The sequence below is a fragment of the Manis pentadactyla genome, chromosome 1, assembly GCF_030020395.1.
Source record: "Manis pentadactyla isolate mManPen7 chromosome 1, mManPen7.hap1, whole genome shotgun sequence".
Classification (NCBI taxonomy): Eukaryota; Metazoa; Chordata; class Mammalia; order Pholidota; family Manidae; genus Manis; species Manis pentadactyla.
The window spans coordinates 25,103,156-25,123,280 of record NC_080019.1 but is presented as its reverse complement, the minus strand read 5'-3'; the positions used below and the strand labels follow the sequence as shown (position 1 = coordinate 25,123,280).

At 45.6% G+C, this 20,125-nt stretch overlaps 1 protein-coding gene across 4 annotated transcripts in view; it reads right to left on the bottom strand.

Moving 5' to 3' along the window:
• TMEM131L (transmembrane 131 like) overlaps nucleotides 1-20,125 on the bottom strand; it is a 173,326-nt gene that overhangs the window by 7,151 nt on the left and 146,050 nt on the right. For all 4 annotated transcript variants that reach the window (XM_036887733.2, XM_036887735.2, XM_036887734.2 and 1 more), the window contains 4 exons: nucleotides 17,870-18,036; nucleotides 16,596-16,802; nucleotides 13,995-14,073; nucleotides 12,911-12,993 (listed from right to left, as the gene is read on the bottom strand). In XM_036887733.2, coding sequence (XP_036743628.2) covers nucleotides 12,911-12,993; nucleotides 13,995-14,073; nucleotides 16,596-16,802; nucleotides 17,870-18,036 — 536 coding nt within the window. The remainder of the gene's footprint in view (nucleotides 1-12,910; nucleotides 12,994-13,994; nucleotides 14,074-16,595; nucleotides 16,803-17,869; nucleotides 18,037-20,125) is intronic.

The following is a 20,125-nucleotide window of genomic DNA, read 5'->3' as shown; positions in this document are numbered from 1 at the left end:
AGGTGGGCCAGCCAGCAGGGAGAGCAGGAGAGGAGAAGGCCGGGGCACCCACTGGCTGGTCCTTAAAGACCTGGCATTTACATTGGGTGGGAAGTCCCTGGAAGGTTCTGAGCAGAGTGACTCCTGGGACACAAGTCTCTACCAGCTCCTCACATTTCTGTAGAACTTACAAGCAGAGGCCCTGAATGCCTTTGTTCTGGACTGTTTTCAAGGACATGTGCTAAGCCAAAATCTTGCAATAGACACAACCTCCCTCTGGAGCAAAGGGCAGGCCTGCTTACTACTCATTATAAAAGATATGGGTTCCCTAACACAACCCACTGTGTATGCAGGCGTCCATCTGGGCCTGTTCAAGTCACCCCATGACACTTGGAATGGATGGGAACTGATGCAAACATGCTGAGGCTCACACCGCTGGCCTGGCCTTATCACACAGCATATCTCAGCTTTATGTGGGGTCAATGGCAGCTCTCCTGGGAAGTTTTGCCCCCCAACTCTGCCACCAGAAGCAAAGCTGCTGGCTCAGTGGGGCCTCCAATTCACCAGGTTCCCCTAGATGCCCAAGCCCAGTTCACTGGTGGTCAGGTTAAGCTGAAACCTGACAGTGTCCCTGGGTGGCTGCAGCTGTCCACCTCAGTGCCCACCAGGCAGCGCCGAAACTGAACGCAGCTCTTCTGTGTGGGCAATCTGAGGTGGTTCTCACAGCTCAGAACAGCTCTCCTCTTGATGCACCTTGTGTCTCTACTGACACAGGTCCTTGCCAATGGCTTGGGTATCTGGTCTGTCACCTGGTAAGCTACCGACTGCCAGATTAAAGACACTTCTCTTTGGGGTCATGAAATGCGGGGGCCAATATTGGGTTTAACAGCCTCAGCCCCTGGTGAGGGCCTGCTGTCTGACGAGACCGAGTGGAACCCAGCTGTAGGTAGCCCCAGACCATGAGGCCTGCTGCCTGGGGCCACCGCCCCACAGGACACATGCTCTTCCAGCACCACTCACTGGGTGCATGTTCCAGATGCAGAGGCAACCACAGCCAGATGGACTTGCGACAACCACCAAAAGCTGCCCTGCTGCCTCTAGCTGAACAGGCCACATTGCACAGGGCGCTGTGCTGCCACTCCTGGCCCATGGCCCACGCTGGGCCTGAACCCCACGCCCACGCCTCAGCACTGCCTGCCCACTGCTGACACACCTCAGGTTGCCGCGCTGTGGTTTATCCAAACAGCTGACTCGGCCACACCACCGCAGCCCTTGAAAATAACCTGGATCGTCAGCAGCTGGTCAAAAGTCAAAGTAGGTGTTGGGCCTTCCACACACCATACCGTTCCCAGGCACCTGGTGCTGCTTTCCCTGGGAACACTGACTCCAAGAGGTTTCCGCCTCTACCTCCTCGCCTCTCCTGGCCTGCAGACCCTCGTAAGCAGCCGACTGCAGCGGGGCCAGACAGGGGCCACCTGGCCGTGGCTGCTGCAGGGTCGCGACTGGGGCTAAGGAGTTTCAGATACTCAGAATTCAGCCCTGACCATTCCTAGACACAAAAGGCTTTTTTCCTGCCCTGACAGCAGGCCCAGGCCAAGCTGCTTGGGTCTCCACGTCAGCCCAGCACAAGTGGGCTGAGTGAGTTCAGACTTAATTCTGACTCAGCCATCTGCATTTTCTTGTTGCGCTGGTGGGACGCTGTGTGGATGGGCACACCACTCACCGAGCCCCATTCAGGGCCCATGCATGCCAAAGGGGGGGACATATGGGTCTCGTAAGCTTTACAGAAATGCCCTTGTCTTTCTTGTACCTGATCCTTCTGGACAAAAGGTGGAAGAAGGGTTTGGTTATAAAAAATGACACTCTTATGGGGTATGTCGGGGGAACTTGGTGATGGGGGGAGTCTAGTAAACATAATGTTCCTCATGTAATTGTAGATTAATGATACAAAAAAAAAAATGCCACTCTTACAGTTACAGCTCCTGCCACAAGGATTCTGTGGCATTAGAGGAGGGACAAGTTAGCACCTGGGGAGGGAACACCTCCCGGAGGTATGGGGCACAGAGTGACATTAATGATCCCGGTTTTTCAGAACTGTCCCTAGAGCTTTCCTCAGGAAGATGTCCTGGCCCAGCTCTCCCAGCGTGTGAGTGCCTTAAATCTACCTGAGCAGTCTGCCACCCCCCATGGGATGATTCTAAGCTCAACTTGATCACCTTCCTCTTAACCCGTCTGGGGACAGCCCAGCTCCTGCACCCCCCCATGCAAGACCCTGCCAGCCCCTCTGGCTGTCTCCACCTTTGCTGCCAGAGCCGCCAGCCATTCGTGGCATGGATTAATGGGACTGGCTGGGCCATCTGCACATAGGCAGTACCTCCACACAAAGAAAGACTAAACTCAACTTTTCAAACTGAACTGGGAATCCAAAGGTTACCAAATGGCCTGGCCACACTGGAGACACTGCCAGCCTGTGCTCCCTGCCTGACACAGGTGCCACTGGGGGAAGCCCAGCACTCGTGAACACCACCTTCTTTCTCGCACAGCAAGCACGCGTTGGGACTGTACTTCTCATGTGGGAGCCTGGCGGTTACCTGCCCCCTCCTGAAAACTCATGGATTCATACCTGAGGGGTGGTCAGAAGAGACCTTTGAGCCTTCAAAGGACCCCCACCAGTAGTCCACATAGCTCTCATGGGACTGTGGTGCCACTCAAAGATGATGCTCCTCCCCCGCCCACATTCAGGATGCATCCTGAAAGAACTTGTTCTTGCCCATCCTACGGGCAGTAGTCACCATGAGGGAGCCTTCCAACTGCGAAACGTGGTATGCCATTTGTCTGCTGAAATTAGCTGAAGTGATCAAAGACCACATGGGCCCTGGAAACATTCAGGCCAGCCTCAGTTCAGTGGCCGGGGCTGCTGCGGGTGACAGAACAGCCTAGACTTTCTCCTGCAAGCTGACGTGCCTCTAAGCTATCTCTACAAGGGCATTTTTATAACAGTTTATAACAAGGTAATACGTCCTGCTGTACCTAGAGTAACCATCCCCTGGCCAAATGGAAAGGTCACTACAGAAACTTGAGGAGGAGACCACGTGGCCTTGCAAAGCAAACGTGCTGGCTTCTGGGACTTGTTCAGATGTCTGAGGTCAATACTGCAGGGTGGCCTGAGGTCCTGTTGAGAGTAACTGTAATTAATGCTGTACAAGCCAAAGTAGAAGATTTGGTCCCTTCTGTCAGCCAGATTAATCAAGAACCACTTACGGAATGATGTACTCATAAGAAAACCTACCAGAAGTCAAGACTCTATAGAAATGAGGGGTATATATATTGTTGAGACCATTTTCTATGAGTCTCTCACGTTTCTGTACTTCTTCCAAGCAGGAGCACTGGCTGCCTTTGTTCTGACCTCTTTCCAAGGATGTTTGCTAAGCAAAATCTCAGAAGATAAACACAGGGTCTCTCTTTGTAGCAATGCCTAAGTTTGCTTAATGTCCAAGAAAATAAAAATAATGTCTCCTGCCTACTATAAAAGAGTTGGGTTGCCTAAGCTCAGGGTTCTTTTCCTGTAATGCAAAACTACTGCCTATGCAGGCCACCAGCAGGGCCCATCTGGTTCACTCCAAGGCACCACTAGCAAGGGACCTGATGTAAATATGCTAATATGCACGCCACCTGCTGTGTCAAACATCCTGTGACCCAGGAGCCTCCTGTCTTCTGCCAGCATCTATAAAATTGGAGCAGGCTAATTGATTAGCTTGTCAGTTAGATAACCTTCCAGACCCTTTGCAGTTCTTGATGGACACCACAATATCATTTACGTTTAACATGATCTGGCTGCTGCATTAAAAATAGAAGGTAAGGGGATCACGGGAAGATGGCAGCGTGAGTAGTTCAGAGGAAATCTCCTCCCCAAAACATATATATTTATGAAAATACAATAAATACAACTATTCCTAAAAGAGACACCAGTGGATGTAGTACAACAGCCAGGATACATCTACATCTGTGAGAACTCAGCATCACACGAAGGGGGTAAGATACAAGTCGCGGCCAGGCGGGACCCAAACGCTCCTCCACCCCAGAACCTGGTGGAAAGAAAGGAGTCGGAATGGGGAGGGAGTGAAAGCACAGGACTGCTAAACAACGAGCTCTAGAAATCCGCACCCGGAGCACAGATACAAGGTGCACAGGGTACTGGAAATTAGAGAAACGGAAAAGCAAAACCTGTGGGCAGGTCCCCTCAACCGGCGCCCCCGAGACAAAAGAAAAGCGAGTGCTTTTTGCAAGTCTTAAAGAGACAGGGACCCCATAGCTGGACGAAGTCGTCCCAGCACACTTAGCCAGAAACTGGTAATCCCGGGGAACCTTAGGCGCCCTAAACCCAGGGGAGGCAGCGCAGCTCTGAAGCCCCTCATGGCACTAAGCAGCCTGCCAGTTGTTACTCCAACTGGTGTGGACCCCGACACACCGGCCCAGTAGCAGGAGAGTGGTAGTGCGTGCCAGGGGTGGCTGCACCGGAAGGGACCAGGAGCAGATCACGTGCACCAACGGCACCAGAGGAGACCAGGAGAGGCTTGTGCGAGCCCACAGTGGCGGCAGTGGAGCCAGAGGAGTCCAGTAGAGGCCCGCGCACACCTGCAGCGGAGCCAGAGGGAGCAGGCGTGCTCCCAGCAGCCGACCAGAATCCCAGCCCAATGCACAGCCACCTGGGTGAGACCAAAAGGCCTCTGCTGGCACACAGCTGCCTGGCAGGGGCGCCACTATCACGGAGGAGCGCACCTGGCATGCCTGCCACTCCCCACAGGGCTCCGCGCTGCTCTGACAGAGACCCCACCCACAGCAGCTTAGGGGACTAACCCGGTGGCTGCTCCAGGAGTGCGGGTAACCGACACAGGCAGCAGAGAAGGGCAAGGCATCCAGCAAGCAGGATAGAACTTTCTTCTCCCAGCTGACACACCTGCAACCTGCCTACAGCCACCGCTATCACCATGAAAGGCAAAAAAATTTAGTCCAGTCCAAGTTAGTTCAGACAACACCTGAGAGAGGAGCTGCAGAGACAGACCTGACTAGTCTCCCTGAAAAAGAATTCAAAATAAAAATCATAAACATGTTGACAGAGCTTCCGAGAAATATGCAAGAGCTAAGAGATGAAGTCCAGAGTGAGATTACAGACGTCTGAAGGGATATTACAGAAGTGAAACAAACTCTGGAAGGATTTATAAGCAGAAAGGATAGGATGCAAGAGGCCATTGATGGAATAGAAACAAGAGAACAGGAACGCATAGAAGCTGACGCAGAAAGAGATAAAAGGATCTCCAGGAATGAAAGAATATTAAGAGAACTGTGTGACCAATCCAAAAGGAACAATATCCGCATTATACAGGTACCAGAAGAAGAGAGAGAAAAAGGGATAGAAAGTGTCTTTGAAGAAATAATTGCTGAGAACTTCCCCAAACTGGGGGAAGAAATAGTTGCTCAGACTACGGAGGCACACAGAACTCCCAACAGAAGGGACCCAAAGAGGACAACACCAAGACACATAATAATTAAAATGGCAAAGATCAAGGACAAGGACAGAGTAGTAAAGGGAGCCAGAGAGAGAAAAAACATCACCTACAAAAGAAAACCCATCAGGCTATCATCAGACATCTCAACAAAAACCTTACAGGCCAGAAGAGAATGGCTTGATATATTTAATGCAATGAAACAGAAGGGCCTGAACCAAGGATACTGTATACAGCACGATTATCATTTAAATATGAAGGAGGGATTAAACAATTCCCAGACAAACAAAAGTTGAGGGAATTTGCCTCCCACCTCTACAGGGTATCTTAGAGGGACTGCTCTAGATGGGCACAACTCCTAAAAAGAGCACAGAACAGAACACCCAACATATGAAGAATGGAGAAGGAGGAATAAGAAGGGAGATAAATAATCACCAGACTGTGTTTATAATAGCTCAATAAGCAAGTTAAGTTAGACAATAAGGTAGTAAACAAGCTAACCTTGAACCTTTGGTAACCACGAATCTAAAGCCTGCAATGGCAATAAGTACATATCTTTCAATAATCACCCTAAATGTAAATGGACTGAATGCACCAATCAAAAGACACAGAGTAATAGAATGGATAAAAAAGCAAGACCCATCCATATGCTGCTTACAAGAGACTCACCTCAAACCCAAAGACATGCACAGATTAAAAGTCAAGGGATGGAAAAATATATTTCATGCAAACAACAGAGAGAAAAAAGCAGGTGTTGCAATACTAGTATCAGACAAAATAGACTTCAAAATAAAGAAAGTAACAAGAGATAAAGAAGGACATTACATAATGATAAAGGGCTCAGTCCAACAAGAGGATATAACCATTATAAATATACATGCACCCAATATAGGAGCACCAACATATGTGAAACAAATACTAACAGAATTAAAGGAGGAAATAGAATGCAATGCATTCATTTTGGGAGACTTCAACACACCACTCATTCCAAAGGAGAGATCCACTAGACAGAAAATAAATAAGGACACAGAGGCACTGAACAACACTAGAACAGATGGACCTAATAGACATCTATAGAACTCTACATCCAAAAGCAACAGGATACACATTCTTCTCAAGTGCACATGGAACATTCTCCAGAATAGACCACATACTAGACCACAAAAAGAGCCTCAGTAAATTCCAAAAGATTGAAATCCTACCAACCAATTTTTCAGACCACAAAGGTATAAAACTAGAAATAAATTGTACAAAGAAAGCAAAAAGGCTCACAAACACATGGAGGCTTAACAACATGCTCCTAAATAATCAATGGATCAACGACCAAATTAAAATGGAGATCCAGCAATATACGGAAACAAATGACAGCAACAACACAAAGCCCCAACTTCTGTGGGACACAGCAAAAGCAGTCTTAAGAGGAAAGTATATAGCAATCCAGGCATATTTAAAGAAGGAAGAACAATCCCAAATGAGTCTAATGTCACAATTATCGAAATTGGAAAAAGAAGAACAAATGAGGCCTAAGGTCAGCAGAGGGACATAATAAAGATCAGAGAATAAATAAAATTGAGAAGAATAAAACAATAGAAAAAAATCAATGAAACCAAGAACTGGTTCTTCGAGAAAATAAACAAAATAGATAAACCTCTAGCCAGACTTATTAAAAGAAAAAAAGAGTCAACACACATCAACAGAATCAGAAACAAGAAAAGAAAAATCACGACGGACCCCACAGAAATACAAAGAATTATTAGAGAGTACTATGAAAACCTATATGCTAACAAGCTGGGAAACCTAGGAGAAATGGACAACTTCCTAGAAAACTACAACCTTCCAAAACTGACCCAGAAAGAAACAGAAAATCTAAACAGACCAATTACCAGCAACGAAATTGAATCGGTAATCAAAAAACTACCCAAGAACAAAACCCCCGGGCCAGATGGATTTATCTCAGAATTTTATCAGACATACAGAGAAGACATAATACCCATTCTCCTTAAAGTTTTCCAAAAAATAGAAGAGGAGGGAATACTTCCAAACTCATTCTATGAAGCCAGCATCACTCTAATACCAAAACCAGGCAAAGACCCCTCCAACAAAAAAAACTACAGACCAATATCCCTGATTAATGTAGATGCAAATATACTCAACAAAATACTACTAGCAAACCGAATTCAAAAATACATCAAGAGGATCATACACCATGACCAAGTGGGATTCATCCCAGGGATGCAAGGATGGTACAACATTAGAAAATCCATCAACATCATCCACCACATCAACAAAAAGAAGGACAAAAACCACATGATCATCTCCACAGATGCTGAAAAAGCATTCAACAAAATTCAACATCCATTCATGATAAAAACTCTCAACAAAATGGGCATAGAGGTCAAGTACCTCAACATAATAAAGGCCATATATGATAACCCACAGCTAACATCATACTGAACAGCGAGAGGCTGAAAGCTTTTCCTCTGAGATCGGGAACTAGACAGGGATGCCCACTCTCCCCACTGCTATTTAACATAGTACTGGAGGTCCTAGCCACGGCAATCAGACAAAACAAAGAAATACAAGGAATCCAGATTGGTAAAGAAGAAGTCAAACTATCACTCTTTGCAGATGACATGATATTGTACATAAAAAACCCTAAAGACTCCACTGCAGAACTACTAGAACTAATATCGGAATTCAGCAAAGTTGCAGGATACAAAATTAACACACAGAAATATGTAGCTTTCCTATACACTAACAATGAGCTAATAGAAAGAGAAATCAGGAAAACAATTCCATTCACAATAGCATCAAAAGAATAAAATACCTAGGAATAAACCTAACCAAGGAAGTGAAAGACCTATACCCTAAAAACTACAAGACACTCTTAAGAGAAATTAAAGAGGTCACTAACAAATGGAAACTCATCCCATGCACCTGGCTAAGAAGAATTAATATCATCAAAATGGCCATCCTGCCCAAAGCAATATACAGATTCGACACAATCCCTATCAAATTACCAACAACATTCTTCAATGAACTGGAACAAAAAGTTCAAAAATTCATATGGAACTGCCAAAGATCCTGAATAGCCAAAACAATCCTGAGAAGGAAGAATAAAGTAGGGGGGATCTCACTTCCCAACTTCAAGCTCTACTACAAAGCCACAGTAATCAAGACAATTTGGTACTGGCACAAGAACAGAGCCACAGACCAGTGGAACAGAATAGAGAGTCCAGACATTAACCCAAACATATATGGCCAATTAATATATGATAAAGGAGCCATGGACATACAATGCGGAAATGACAGTCTCTTCAACAGATGGTGCTGGCAAAACTGGACAGCTACATGTAAGAGAATGAAACTGGATCACTGTCTAACCCATACACAAAAGTAAATTCGAAATGGATCAAAGACCTGAATGTAAGTCATGAAACCATAAAACTCTTAGAAAAAAACATAGGCAAAAATCTCATGGACATAGACCTGAGTGACTTCTTCATGAACATATCTCCCCGAGCAAGGGAAACAAAGGCAAAAATGAACAAGTGGGACTATATCAAGCTTTGTACAGCAAAGGACACCATCAATAGAACAAAAAGGTACCCTACAGTATGGGAGAACATATTCATAAATGACAGATCCAATAAAGGATTGACATCCAAAATATATAAAGAGCTCACACACCTCAACAAACAAAAAGCAAATAAGCCAATTAAAAAATGGGCAGAGGAGCTGAACAGACACTTCTCCAATGAAGAAATCCAGATGGCCAACAGGCACATGAAAAGATGCTCCACATCGCTAATCATCAGAGAAATGCAAATTAAAACCACAATGAGATATCACTTCACACCAGTAAGGATCGCCATCATTGAAAAGACAAACAACAACAAATGTTGTCGACGTTGTGGAGAAAGGGGAACCCTCCTACACTGCTGGTGGGAATGTAAATTAATTCAACCATTGTGGAAAGCAGTATGGAGGTTCCTCAGAATGCTCAGAATAGAAATACCATTTGACCCAGGAATTCCACTCCTAGGAATTTACCCTGAGAATGCAGCACTCCAATGTGAAAAAGACAGATGCACACCTATGTTTATCGCTGCACTATTTACAATAGCCAAGATATGGAAGCAACCTAAATGTCCATCAGTAGATGAATGGATAAAGAAGATGTGGTACATATACACAATGGAATATTACGCAGCCATAAGAAAAAAACAGATCCTACCATTCGCAACAACATGGATGGAGCCAGAAGGTATTATGCTCAGTGAAATAAGCCAGGTGGAGAAAGACAAGTACCAAATGATTTCACTCATATGTGGAGTATAAGAACAAAGGAAAACTGAAGGAACAAAACAGCAGCAGACTCACAGAACCCAAGAATGAATTAACCAAAGGGAAAGGGACTGGGGAGGATGGGTGGGAAGGGAGGGATAAGGGCAGGGAAAAAGAAAGAGGGCCTTACGATTAGCATGTATAATGTGGTGAGGGGGCACAGGGAGGGCTGTGCAACACAGAGAAGACAAGTAGTGATTTTACAGCATCTTACTATGCATATGGACAGTGACTGTGAAGGGGTATGTGGGGGGGACTTGGTGAAGGGGGGAGCCTAGTAAACATAATGTTCTTCATGTAATTGTAGATTAATGATACCAAAAGAAAAAAGAAAAAAAAAATAGAAGGTAAGGTAGTGATGGATGTTAACTAGACTTACTGTGGTAATCATTTCACAATATATACAAATATCAAATTGTTATATTGTACACCTGAAACTAATGCAATGCTATATGCCAATTACATCTCAAGTTAAAAAAGAAAATTAAAAAAATTAAGACAGTAAGTTGAGGTAAGTACAGAGGGGCAGGGGGACCTCTTAGGAAGTTACTATGTTAACAAGTGAAACATAATGATAGCCTGGATCAGGGTCATTATCGTAGAGGTAGGAGAAGCAATCAGATCCTAGATACATCTGGCAGGTAGAAGGCTAACAGAGTAAGGAAACAGATCAAATGTGGGGACCAAAAATAAAGTCAAGGGACAACACTTAGATTGTCGGTCTGAGCAACAAGAAAGACCCAACGAGAAGGCTTACGCAGGAGCAGGTCAAGATGAATGAAGGCTTAATGAAGGGGTGGGTCGAACACTCAGTTTGGGATATTTACTGCGTGCCCAAGTACAGATGTCCAACGGCAGATGGCTAGAAGATACTGGAATTCAGGAGAGAGGCCCAGGCTGAGGATATAAATGCAGCAGTTGTCAGGGTAGAAGACTTCAGTGTGCAGGTGGGCAAGACCACCCAGAGGGTGTGCAGAGACCTTCATAAGTACAGTGCTTCAGCAGCAAGAAAGGTGGGGGAGGAGGAGAAACTGCTGAATCAGGAACCCTAGACCTACAGTCAGGACAGAGTGTCTAAAGCCTTCAGTAGGACACCATGGAGACTGAAGACGGACAAGTCCCTGGGGCCTGTGCAGACACCATTTCAGGAGAGTGGCGCAGCACGGCCAGACTACAGCGGTTTCAAGGGAGAGCAGGGGAAAGGAGCTTGGGTCAGCACGCACAGACAACTCCTCAAAGGCGTTCCCCTGAAGAGGAGGGCAGAGAAGCAGAGAGAGAAGCAGGTTGAGAGAGAGGGTTTGGGCTGTTGTTGGTGTTGAAAGATGGAGGTGTTGTGTATTTGTATGCCGCTGAGAATGGCCATTAGAAAAAAAACCAATGCGGGAAGAGGGCTGGAAGTGTGCTGAGACGACATCCAGGAAAGAAGGACTGCACTGCCCGCCGAAAGGCTGCAACAGGAGGGCAGCCGAGAATGGCGCAGGGGTGTGAGCGCCTGGATGGGGCCCTGGGGGCCTTCGGAAGGCCTCTAACTGCTTCTCTATTTCCCTGTAAAACAGGAAGCAAGATGAACCACACGAATGCAGAAGGCATTGCTAGTGTGGGCACGGAGAAGAACAGGACAGTGAAGGGACAGATGTGCCAGCTGGGCCCCCATGAAACAAGTGGCCGTGGATTTACAGAATGGCCATCAGTGTGTGTGCTGTTCCCCAGCCTCACCCTCTGCATGAGGACTGGAGGAGAAGCTGGAGCCCTGGGCAAAGCCGTGACTGTGGTTTTGAGAGGTGAATACAGTAAAGGCAGGGGAGACAGAGTGACAGTAACCGTAGGCTGGGGCACTGAAGCTGGGCAAGACCAAAAGCATGTGCAAGAGGGAGGTGAGGTACAGCACGACAGGCAGGGTCCCCGCTCTGCAGACAGTAACTGAGAACAACACGTGTTAGTCTAGCGACTTTAGGACCTATCCAAGGGTTGTAAAGGGGGTCAAAAAGTAACTGCAGAATATTAACAAGGATGAGGTAAAAGGCTCTTGGAGCACACACAAACATGGAGTAAGACAGTGGGTGACATATTCTCCAATGGACAACACAAAGACAGAATAACACATTAAGGCATATCTGTTTTGATATAGTTTTCATTCTTCCCATTAGCTAAATCTATTATCTTGAAGGAAAAAGGTAGTAACTATCTCAATTCACCTAAATCTTGCCTCAGCAAATAACTGAATTTGAGATTTTTTGAAAAATTTCAAACACTATACTTTATTAGATCCAACTCACACATAATTTATTTCTACTGAGCATTTGACAGCAAGTCCAAAACGTACCCAAAGGGCAGCACAGAATCCTTGTGCATCAAACTAAAACCGATCCAGTGGGTAGAGCAGCTTTAAATGCAGCCTGTTTATGTGGGCAAAGCAAGAATGTGTATTACAGCTCAGTGATGCTGTGGAGATGGAAAACGAGGGTTGTCTTACTGCAATTCCTGCCACAGTTACACAGGAAGGAGGCATGAGAAGAGCAGACACGAGACAAGGACAAAGAGAGGCAAAGGAGAGGAGAAACACAGGAGGGACCAGAGAGACCCAGGCAGGAGTGGGGTTTCCTCTCACCCACCCGCACTCCCACGCACCTGGGCAGGCGTCCTCCCTGCCCAGCAGAAGGCCTGCAGGCGCCCTGTTCTGAGCTCAGGCCTGAGGCAGAGCTCAGCTGGTCACCAAGGCTGCAGAGGTTGGGTGACTGGGCCTCTGGAACACGGGTCGGGGGTGGGGAGGACGCGGGCCCAGGAAAGCAGGAGCAGGCTAAGGGGCCGGAGTCTCTCCAACCAGGCCTTGACACTGCCTTCATTTTCCCATCATCTCAGGCTGGAAAAGGTGCATGAAATGCAGTGATCGGCCCCACAAAGGTACCCTGCACAGGACCAGGGCTACAGGGAGGGAGCTCGGTGTGAGTACCGAGCGGGCAGCTGAAGCCCCCGGGGCGCCCGTCCTGCCCCACTCAGCCTGCCTGTCTCTCAAGCTCCTGGCCCGCAGGGCAACGCGCAGCACCTGGCTGGGGTGTGGGGGACAGAGTGGTGCGCCTCACCTTTATCTTCATCAGCTCCTGCAGGCCTGGCAGGGAGGTTAGGACAGGTTGGTTCTGCATACTGAGGGAGGTTAGTCACATCTCTGTGGGGAAAGCAAGAAAATGAGACTGACTGGTTTTTCTCTGAACAAGGAAATATTGAATTTGTATAACCACATCTGATTGAGGGTTTTTTTTACATGAATTCTTCTCCCAAGAAACATACAGAAACTCCAAACACAGAAATTAGAGATGTAAATTCATGTGAACTAGAATTTACATTAATTCTTCCCCTCAGAAACATATGGAAACTAAAGACAGAAAAGGGCTGAGGAATAGTAAATGATCAAGATCCAGCAAAGTCTGCGTTTACTGGACAAGAACAGACCAGTTTCATGTAAGGTAACGAAGGGAATCTGCAGCCACCTACCTGCCCACTACCAGCCGGCAGCAACTCTGAGTCCCTAATTTACTCTCTGCCCCTAATAAAAACCACTCACACAGAGCTTTCCTGTTCCCGGGCTGAGCTTCCTTCTTCACAAACCCACCAACTCAACTTTAATGACATCCCGCTGTCCTCACGCACGTGCCCAGCGCCTCAGGAAACCTAACTGCGTTTCTCACTCTGACCCCCCTCCTGGCACACTCCCCTTTCTCCCACTCAATGGAAGACACTTGTTTGTTCCGTCTGATGCGGCAGCGATCGTCATGCAGTGGCATTATAAACATCTGAGAGCTTCTACGGTTAGGTTCTTGTGAAATTTCCTGAATCACCAAATGCTTGGTTTTATTTCAGGTCCTAGCAAAGGGTAGATGATTCCCATTCTTACAACTACCATTTCTACTTTCAGGAACAAGATGTTCTTAACGTGGTTGTATTTCATGATCCCTGAAAGGACCAGGGATTGTACAGACACTTCCAGGTGAACCATGTTTACTTGGGAGGGTCCTGCTTTCTGAACTATTAGTAAGATCGTTTTCCTTTCTTACATCCTTCAAAAGATTTCGTATCTTAACCTGCAGAATCCAGCACAAAGAAAAAACACACTGACAGAAAAAGGAGTATCTAAGACACACTGTAAAAGCTGGGAAGGGACAGACTTACATGGCATTGCAGATGTTATGAGAAAGACTCAAGGAGATGGGAGCTTCCGAAGGGAAGTCACTTGGGGAAACACCGTCTCCTACATAAAAATGAAAAAAAATTATCCCAGGTTTTTACAGGTGTAATTTAACTTGTATGGTATATTAAAATGCAGATTGTTAGTATCATTAACCCCTAAAGAGTGATTTATTCTTCACTTTAAAATGATATGCACGCATTCAGTAATTTAATTTCTAGAAGGTCATGGAAAATTTAATAGAGCAAATTTCAACTTCTGAATTTTGGATTACTGAAGTTTTAATTGTGAAGAAGAAGCTCAAAATATTAATATTATGTAACTTTTTAATAGAGATTTTTCTGATAAAGAGATTTTGCTGTATAAATAGATCCCTCCAGTTTATAGAAGGAACTTATCTTCATTGTAGGAACTCTATAAACATAAACACAAGTTTAAAGAAGAAAAATGTGAGTCACCTGCAGTTATACTACCATTATCAGGCATGCTTCCTTACAATGTTTCATGTGTATATGTATGTATAAAACAGGTCATACTTCACATATACGTGGTCTTTTTGGTCTCTTTACACAACTAATCACACTGGGGACATTTTCCTGACACCATATAAGCCTCAAACAACTTAAAGACTGCATATCCTGCCACCACACAGCAAAACCATCGATTATTTTTATCATCCTTCTATTGCCAGCCTTTCCCCCAGCAAAAGTCTTACTTCTGTTTTTTATCAGTAAGTATCAGTTTTTTTAAATCCTGCATCAGCACCATCAGGCCAACTCTGTCTTCAGTGGTGGGTGGAGCTGGGCTTGGCACAGGCTGTGAAAACCACAATTCTTCTGGCCAAAAAAACGGTCCCGGCTACCAAACCAAGGGCTGTGTGCCTGCCTTCACTGAGGTCCATGCAGCAGTACTGGCCCCCAGAGCAGGTTTTGTTTCTTGGGGATTGAGAAAATCTTAAATTTTTATGCATAAAGCACCACACATGGTAATAAACAGATATACAGCGTATATATCTGTGCTATGAAAACTTTATGGTGGGCCATTAGGAAAATGATGTCTAAAGAAGCTCCTGGGAGAGGAGGCCAATCATGAAAACAGGCCAAGCAGCATAGCCTGAAAGCACATGGGGTGCTTTGTCTTGGTTTTACAGCTACCAGTGTCCCTGTGTCTCAAGCGAGTCCTTCTGAAGAGCGGACAGCCCGAGGCTGCAGAAGGGATTCCCTGCCACTTGCGAGCATCGCAGGGCGCAGGCTGGGAGGAGGCAGGGAGAAGCACTGGGAAGCTGGCCGGCCTCTGGGGGCGGGGGCGGCCTGGGGACCCGCTGAGCAGGCCTCTCTGAGCTCGAGGTCTGCCATGCCAGACGAGACCCCACCATACCTGCTCACGGCCTGACCGGCACAGGGCAACGCAAGCATGAACTTCTCCACCTCACCACCTTTCCTTCAACAAAGGTTAAAAGCTTACTATGCTGAAAATAACTGAACAGGAATGAATGACATCTTTCTACAGACACGGAGTGAAAAAAGCAATGCTGGGTGAGAAAAGCACGGCACCGAATGCGGTGCTGAAGCTCGATGTCCCTTCGGGAAGGCACCTCCGCAGTCTGCGGGCAGGTCTACGAATGCGAAGGGAAGTAAGACCTAAAGGAGAAATAACGAGTTCATGACAGTGGACGGGATTCTCTTGAGGAGGAAGAGGCAGAACAGACTATAAAGAATTATTCCTTTAAAAGATCAGCAACCATGAGTAAATATCACAAAATTAAGAGTAGTTCATTCTGGGTTATAGAAATACAGATTCTTCTTTTACCTTTCCGGGATCTTTATATTTCCCCCAAATAAAGGAAGGGCAAAAACAGCAGCACTGTTTACAACACCAGAAGGCGAAACAAGCCAAGCATTCAGATGAAGGAACAGAGTGTGGTGCACACGTACTACAGGGTATCAGCTAGCCTCAAAAGGGAAGGAAATCCTGACATGTGACAACATGGATGGGCCTTGAAGACATTATGTAAGTGAAATGAGCCAGTCACAGAAGGACACATACTGTCTGATTCATTTACACCAGAGACTATGGTAGTCAAGTTCAGAGAGACTGAAAACACAATAGAGGTTGCCAGGGTCTGTAGGGATGGGGGAATGGAAAGCCATTGCTTAATAGTACGGAGTTTCTGTTCAGGATGTTGATAAAGTTCTGGAAATGGCTGGTGGTGACGGTTACACAATATGAATGTACTGAATGCCACTAAACTATGTATTTAAAAACAGTTAAAATGGTAAATACTGTGTTATGTATATTTTATCACAATAAAAATGTACAAGGGAAAAAACAAATGCGGAAGTTGTCTGACTTGTTTCAAAGACAGATACTAAAACAATAATAATAATAATAACAATAATAATAGTGATTGAGGGAAAAAAGAACGACAGAAGAAAATGAATGACATCTAAAGCAAAGTACACACAGACCCACAGTCCCATCTGTGTCCCGGGCTCTGGAAGGCAGACCTAGGCCTTGCCCTGGGTGTGGCAGGAGGGCAGGAAGGGGGCCATTCCACTGTGCTGGGGCTCGTGCTCAGGACTCACCAGCCGGCAGGAAGTGCTGAGGGCCCGTCCCGGGCTTCCTGTCCCAGTCCGAGCTGCTGGTGCTGCTCCAGCTGCCCCAGCTGCCCCGGCTGGCACGCACGCCGCCCCGGCCAGCACGCGCGCTGCCTGAGGAGCTGCCGCAGTCTGAGCTGGAATCTGAGCAAGACTTCTCCACACACTTCTTTCCAGGCTTCTGGTGATGACCCTCTGCGGGAAGGAAGAGAGGAGAGCTGGCCCCATGCAGAGAAGTCATGTTTCACTTAAATAATGTTCATCTGGATGGTGTTTCCAATCAAAAGAGCGAGGCAAAATGACAAGGAATGCAAGGCTCGACATCGGGGTCCACTCCCTCTGCTCATCTCGTAGGAAGCCAACAGAAACTAATGATGGGACTGTAAGAAACTGTGGGATGAGCTATGTCTACTCTGCCTACGGATGGGCAATTAAACTTGGCTGGGCTCAGACAGTCAATAACAAAGAAAATCCTTGACGCAAACATCGTTCTAGAAATAACGCTTCTACCAAGAAAACCAAGGCTACTCGACTGCACTGGAGACTTGTAGATAATTTCCCCCTCTCCTTTCCTAAGACAGCCACTAAGAGCTTCAAAGTTATTACTTCTGTGCAGGTGGAAAGAGCATCCAGTACAACCATAAAGCAATCCCATGTGTCAAGGGAACAAAGGAGAGGATGAAGAAGCCCATTAACTTTGCCAGCCTGTGTGCAATGACGTGCCCATGTCTGAGAACATGGGTGCTGGTGGGAGGATAATAGCTCTCCAACCCGTACCCCACATGTATGCCAACTTCAATGGCCCTGAGCCTTCACTACCCTCTGCCCTACCCAGGCCCTAGCATCAGTGTCCTCTACGTCCCACTCCTAAGGATGCCGCCCAGCTGTGCTTGGTGGGGCCAGCAGCCTGGCTCTGTGGGAACTCCCTGGCTCAGGTGTGCAAAAACTGCCAGTGTTCTCACCTGGCCGTTCCCCAGAGCAAGCACCCACTGTGCCTTACACTAGCTGCATCAGGATGGCTGAGAAGGGCCTGGATTTGGGGGGAGTGGAAGGCAGGAGGGGGCAGCACACCAGGCCTGCCTGAGCTCACAGGAATCTTAGCTCCAGATGTCACCCTGACAGCCTACCATTCGGGCTTGGTAAGCTGAACTGCCTGTACAGTGATCATCTCATCACAACACTGCTTCTCTCAGAAGGGAAACCTCCTCAAGGAATCAAAACTTCTAACAGAAGCACCATTCCTAGCTCACTTGGTTACATACCTGCCTCTCCCTGGGCAGCAGGTAAGCTACTTCCAATGCCAGCATCTGTTTCACACATTTCCCCAGGGTTTTCCTGTATACACCAGTTTCCTACATCGATGTCACTGCTCAGCTTGGGCCTTTCAAATTCACTGCACACGAGTTTTAATTCACTCTGTTCAGAAGGCCTGGAAGAGCGTCAGAAACAATTAAATCCACATCTGATTGTGCAAAAACACACACCTGCTTTCACGAGACTTGTTAGAGGTGAAAGTAAAAGTTGCCGGGGAAGTTGAGGCCTCTTCCCTTTGGGCCTGGTGGGAGAAGATGATGAGTAAGGGAGGGATAGCAAAAAGAAACGATTTTGTTGCTTTAGAACTGGAATTAATTTGGAACTCATTTAATGTATTTTCATATTTTACAGCAAGAGGAGTCACTCAGGGTCAACTGGTAAGTGGCAGGTCCAGGACCAGAACCCAGGACTCTTGGCTTGTCTTTCATGGTTTTAATGTAAAATATAATTCTTACAAAGAATTATGAGAGAATACTATGAAAAATTATAGAGGATAACCTAGAAGAAATGGACAACTTTTTAGAAAAATACAACCTTCCAAGGCTGAGCAAGGAAAAAACAGAAAATCTGAATAGACCAATTACCAGCAAAGAAATTGAATTGGTAATCAAAAAACTACCTAAGAACAAAACACCTGGACCAGATGGTTTCACTGCTGAATTTTATCAAACATTTAGTGAAGACCTAATACCCATTCTCCTTAAAGTTTTCCAAAAAAGTAGAGGAGGAGGGAATACTCCCAAACTCATTCTATGAGGCCAACATCACTCTAATACCAAAACCAGGCAACCACAAAAAAAGAAAATTACAGACCAATATCCCGCATGAACATAGATGCAAAAATACTCAACAAAATATTAGAAAACCGAATTCAAAAACACATCAAAAAGATCATCCATCATGATCAAGCAGGATTTATTCCAGGGATGCAAGGATGGTACAACATTTGAAAATCCATCAACATCATCCACCACATCAACAAAAAGAAGGACAAAAATCACATGATCATCTCCATAGATGCTGAAAAGCATTCGACAAAATTCAACATCGTCATGATAAAAACTCTCAACAAAATGGGCATAGAGGGCAAGTACCTCAGCATAATAAAGGCCATATAAGACAAAGCTACAGCCAACATTATACTTAACAGCAAAAAGTTGAAAGCTTTTCCTTTAAGATCAGGAACAAGACAAGGATGCCCACTCTCCCCACTGTTATTCAACATAGTACTGGAGGTCCTAGCCATGGCAATTAGACAACACAAAGAAATAAAAGGCATCCAGACTGGCAAGGAAGAAGTCAAACTGTCCCTGTTTGCAGATGACATGATAGTGTATATAAAAAAAAACCCTAAAGAATCCACTCCAAAACTACTAGATCTAATATCTGAATTCAGCAAAGTTGTGGGATACAAAATTAATACACAGAAATCTGTTGCATTTCTATACACTAACGATAAACTAGCAGAAAGAGAAATCAGGAAAACAATTCCATTCAAAATTGCATCAAAAAGAATAAAATACCTAGGAATAAACTTAAGCAAGGAGGTAAAAGACCTATACCCTGAAAACTACAAGACACTCTTAAGAGAAATTAAAGAGGACGCTAATAAATGGAAATTCATCCCAGGCTCTTGGCTAGGAAGAATTAATATTGTCAAAATGGCCATCCTGCCTAAAGCAATCTAGAGATTCGATGCAATCCCTATCAAAATACCAACAGCATTCTTCAATGAATGAGAGCAAATAGTTATAAAATTCATATGCAATGACCAAAGATCCTGAATAGCCAAAGCAATCCTGAGAAGGAGGAATAAAGCAGGGGAATTACACTCCCTGACTTCAAGCTCTCCTACAAAGCCACAGTAATCAAGACAATTTGGTACTGGCACAAGAACAGACCCAAAGACCAGTGGAACAGAATAGAAAGCCCAGATATAAACCCAAGCATATATGGTCAATTAATACTGATAAGGGAGCCATGGATATACAATGGGGAAATGACAGCCTCTTCAACAGCTGGTGTTGGTAAAACTGGACAGCTACATGTAAGAGAATGAAACTGGAATATTGTCTAACCTCATACACAAAAGTAAACTCAAAATGGATCAAAGACCTGAATGTAAGGCATGAAACCATAAAACTCTTAGAAAAAAACATAGGCAAAAATCTCTTGGACATAAACATGAACAACTTCTTCATGAA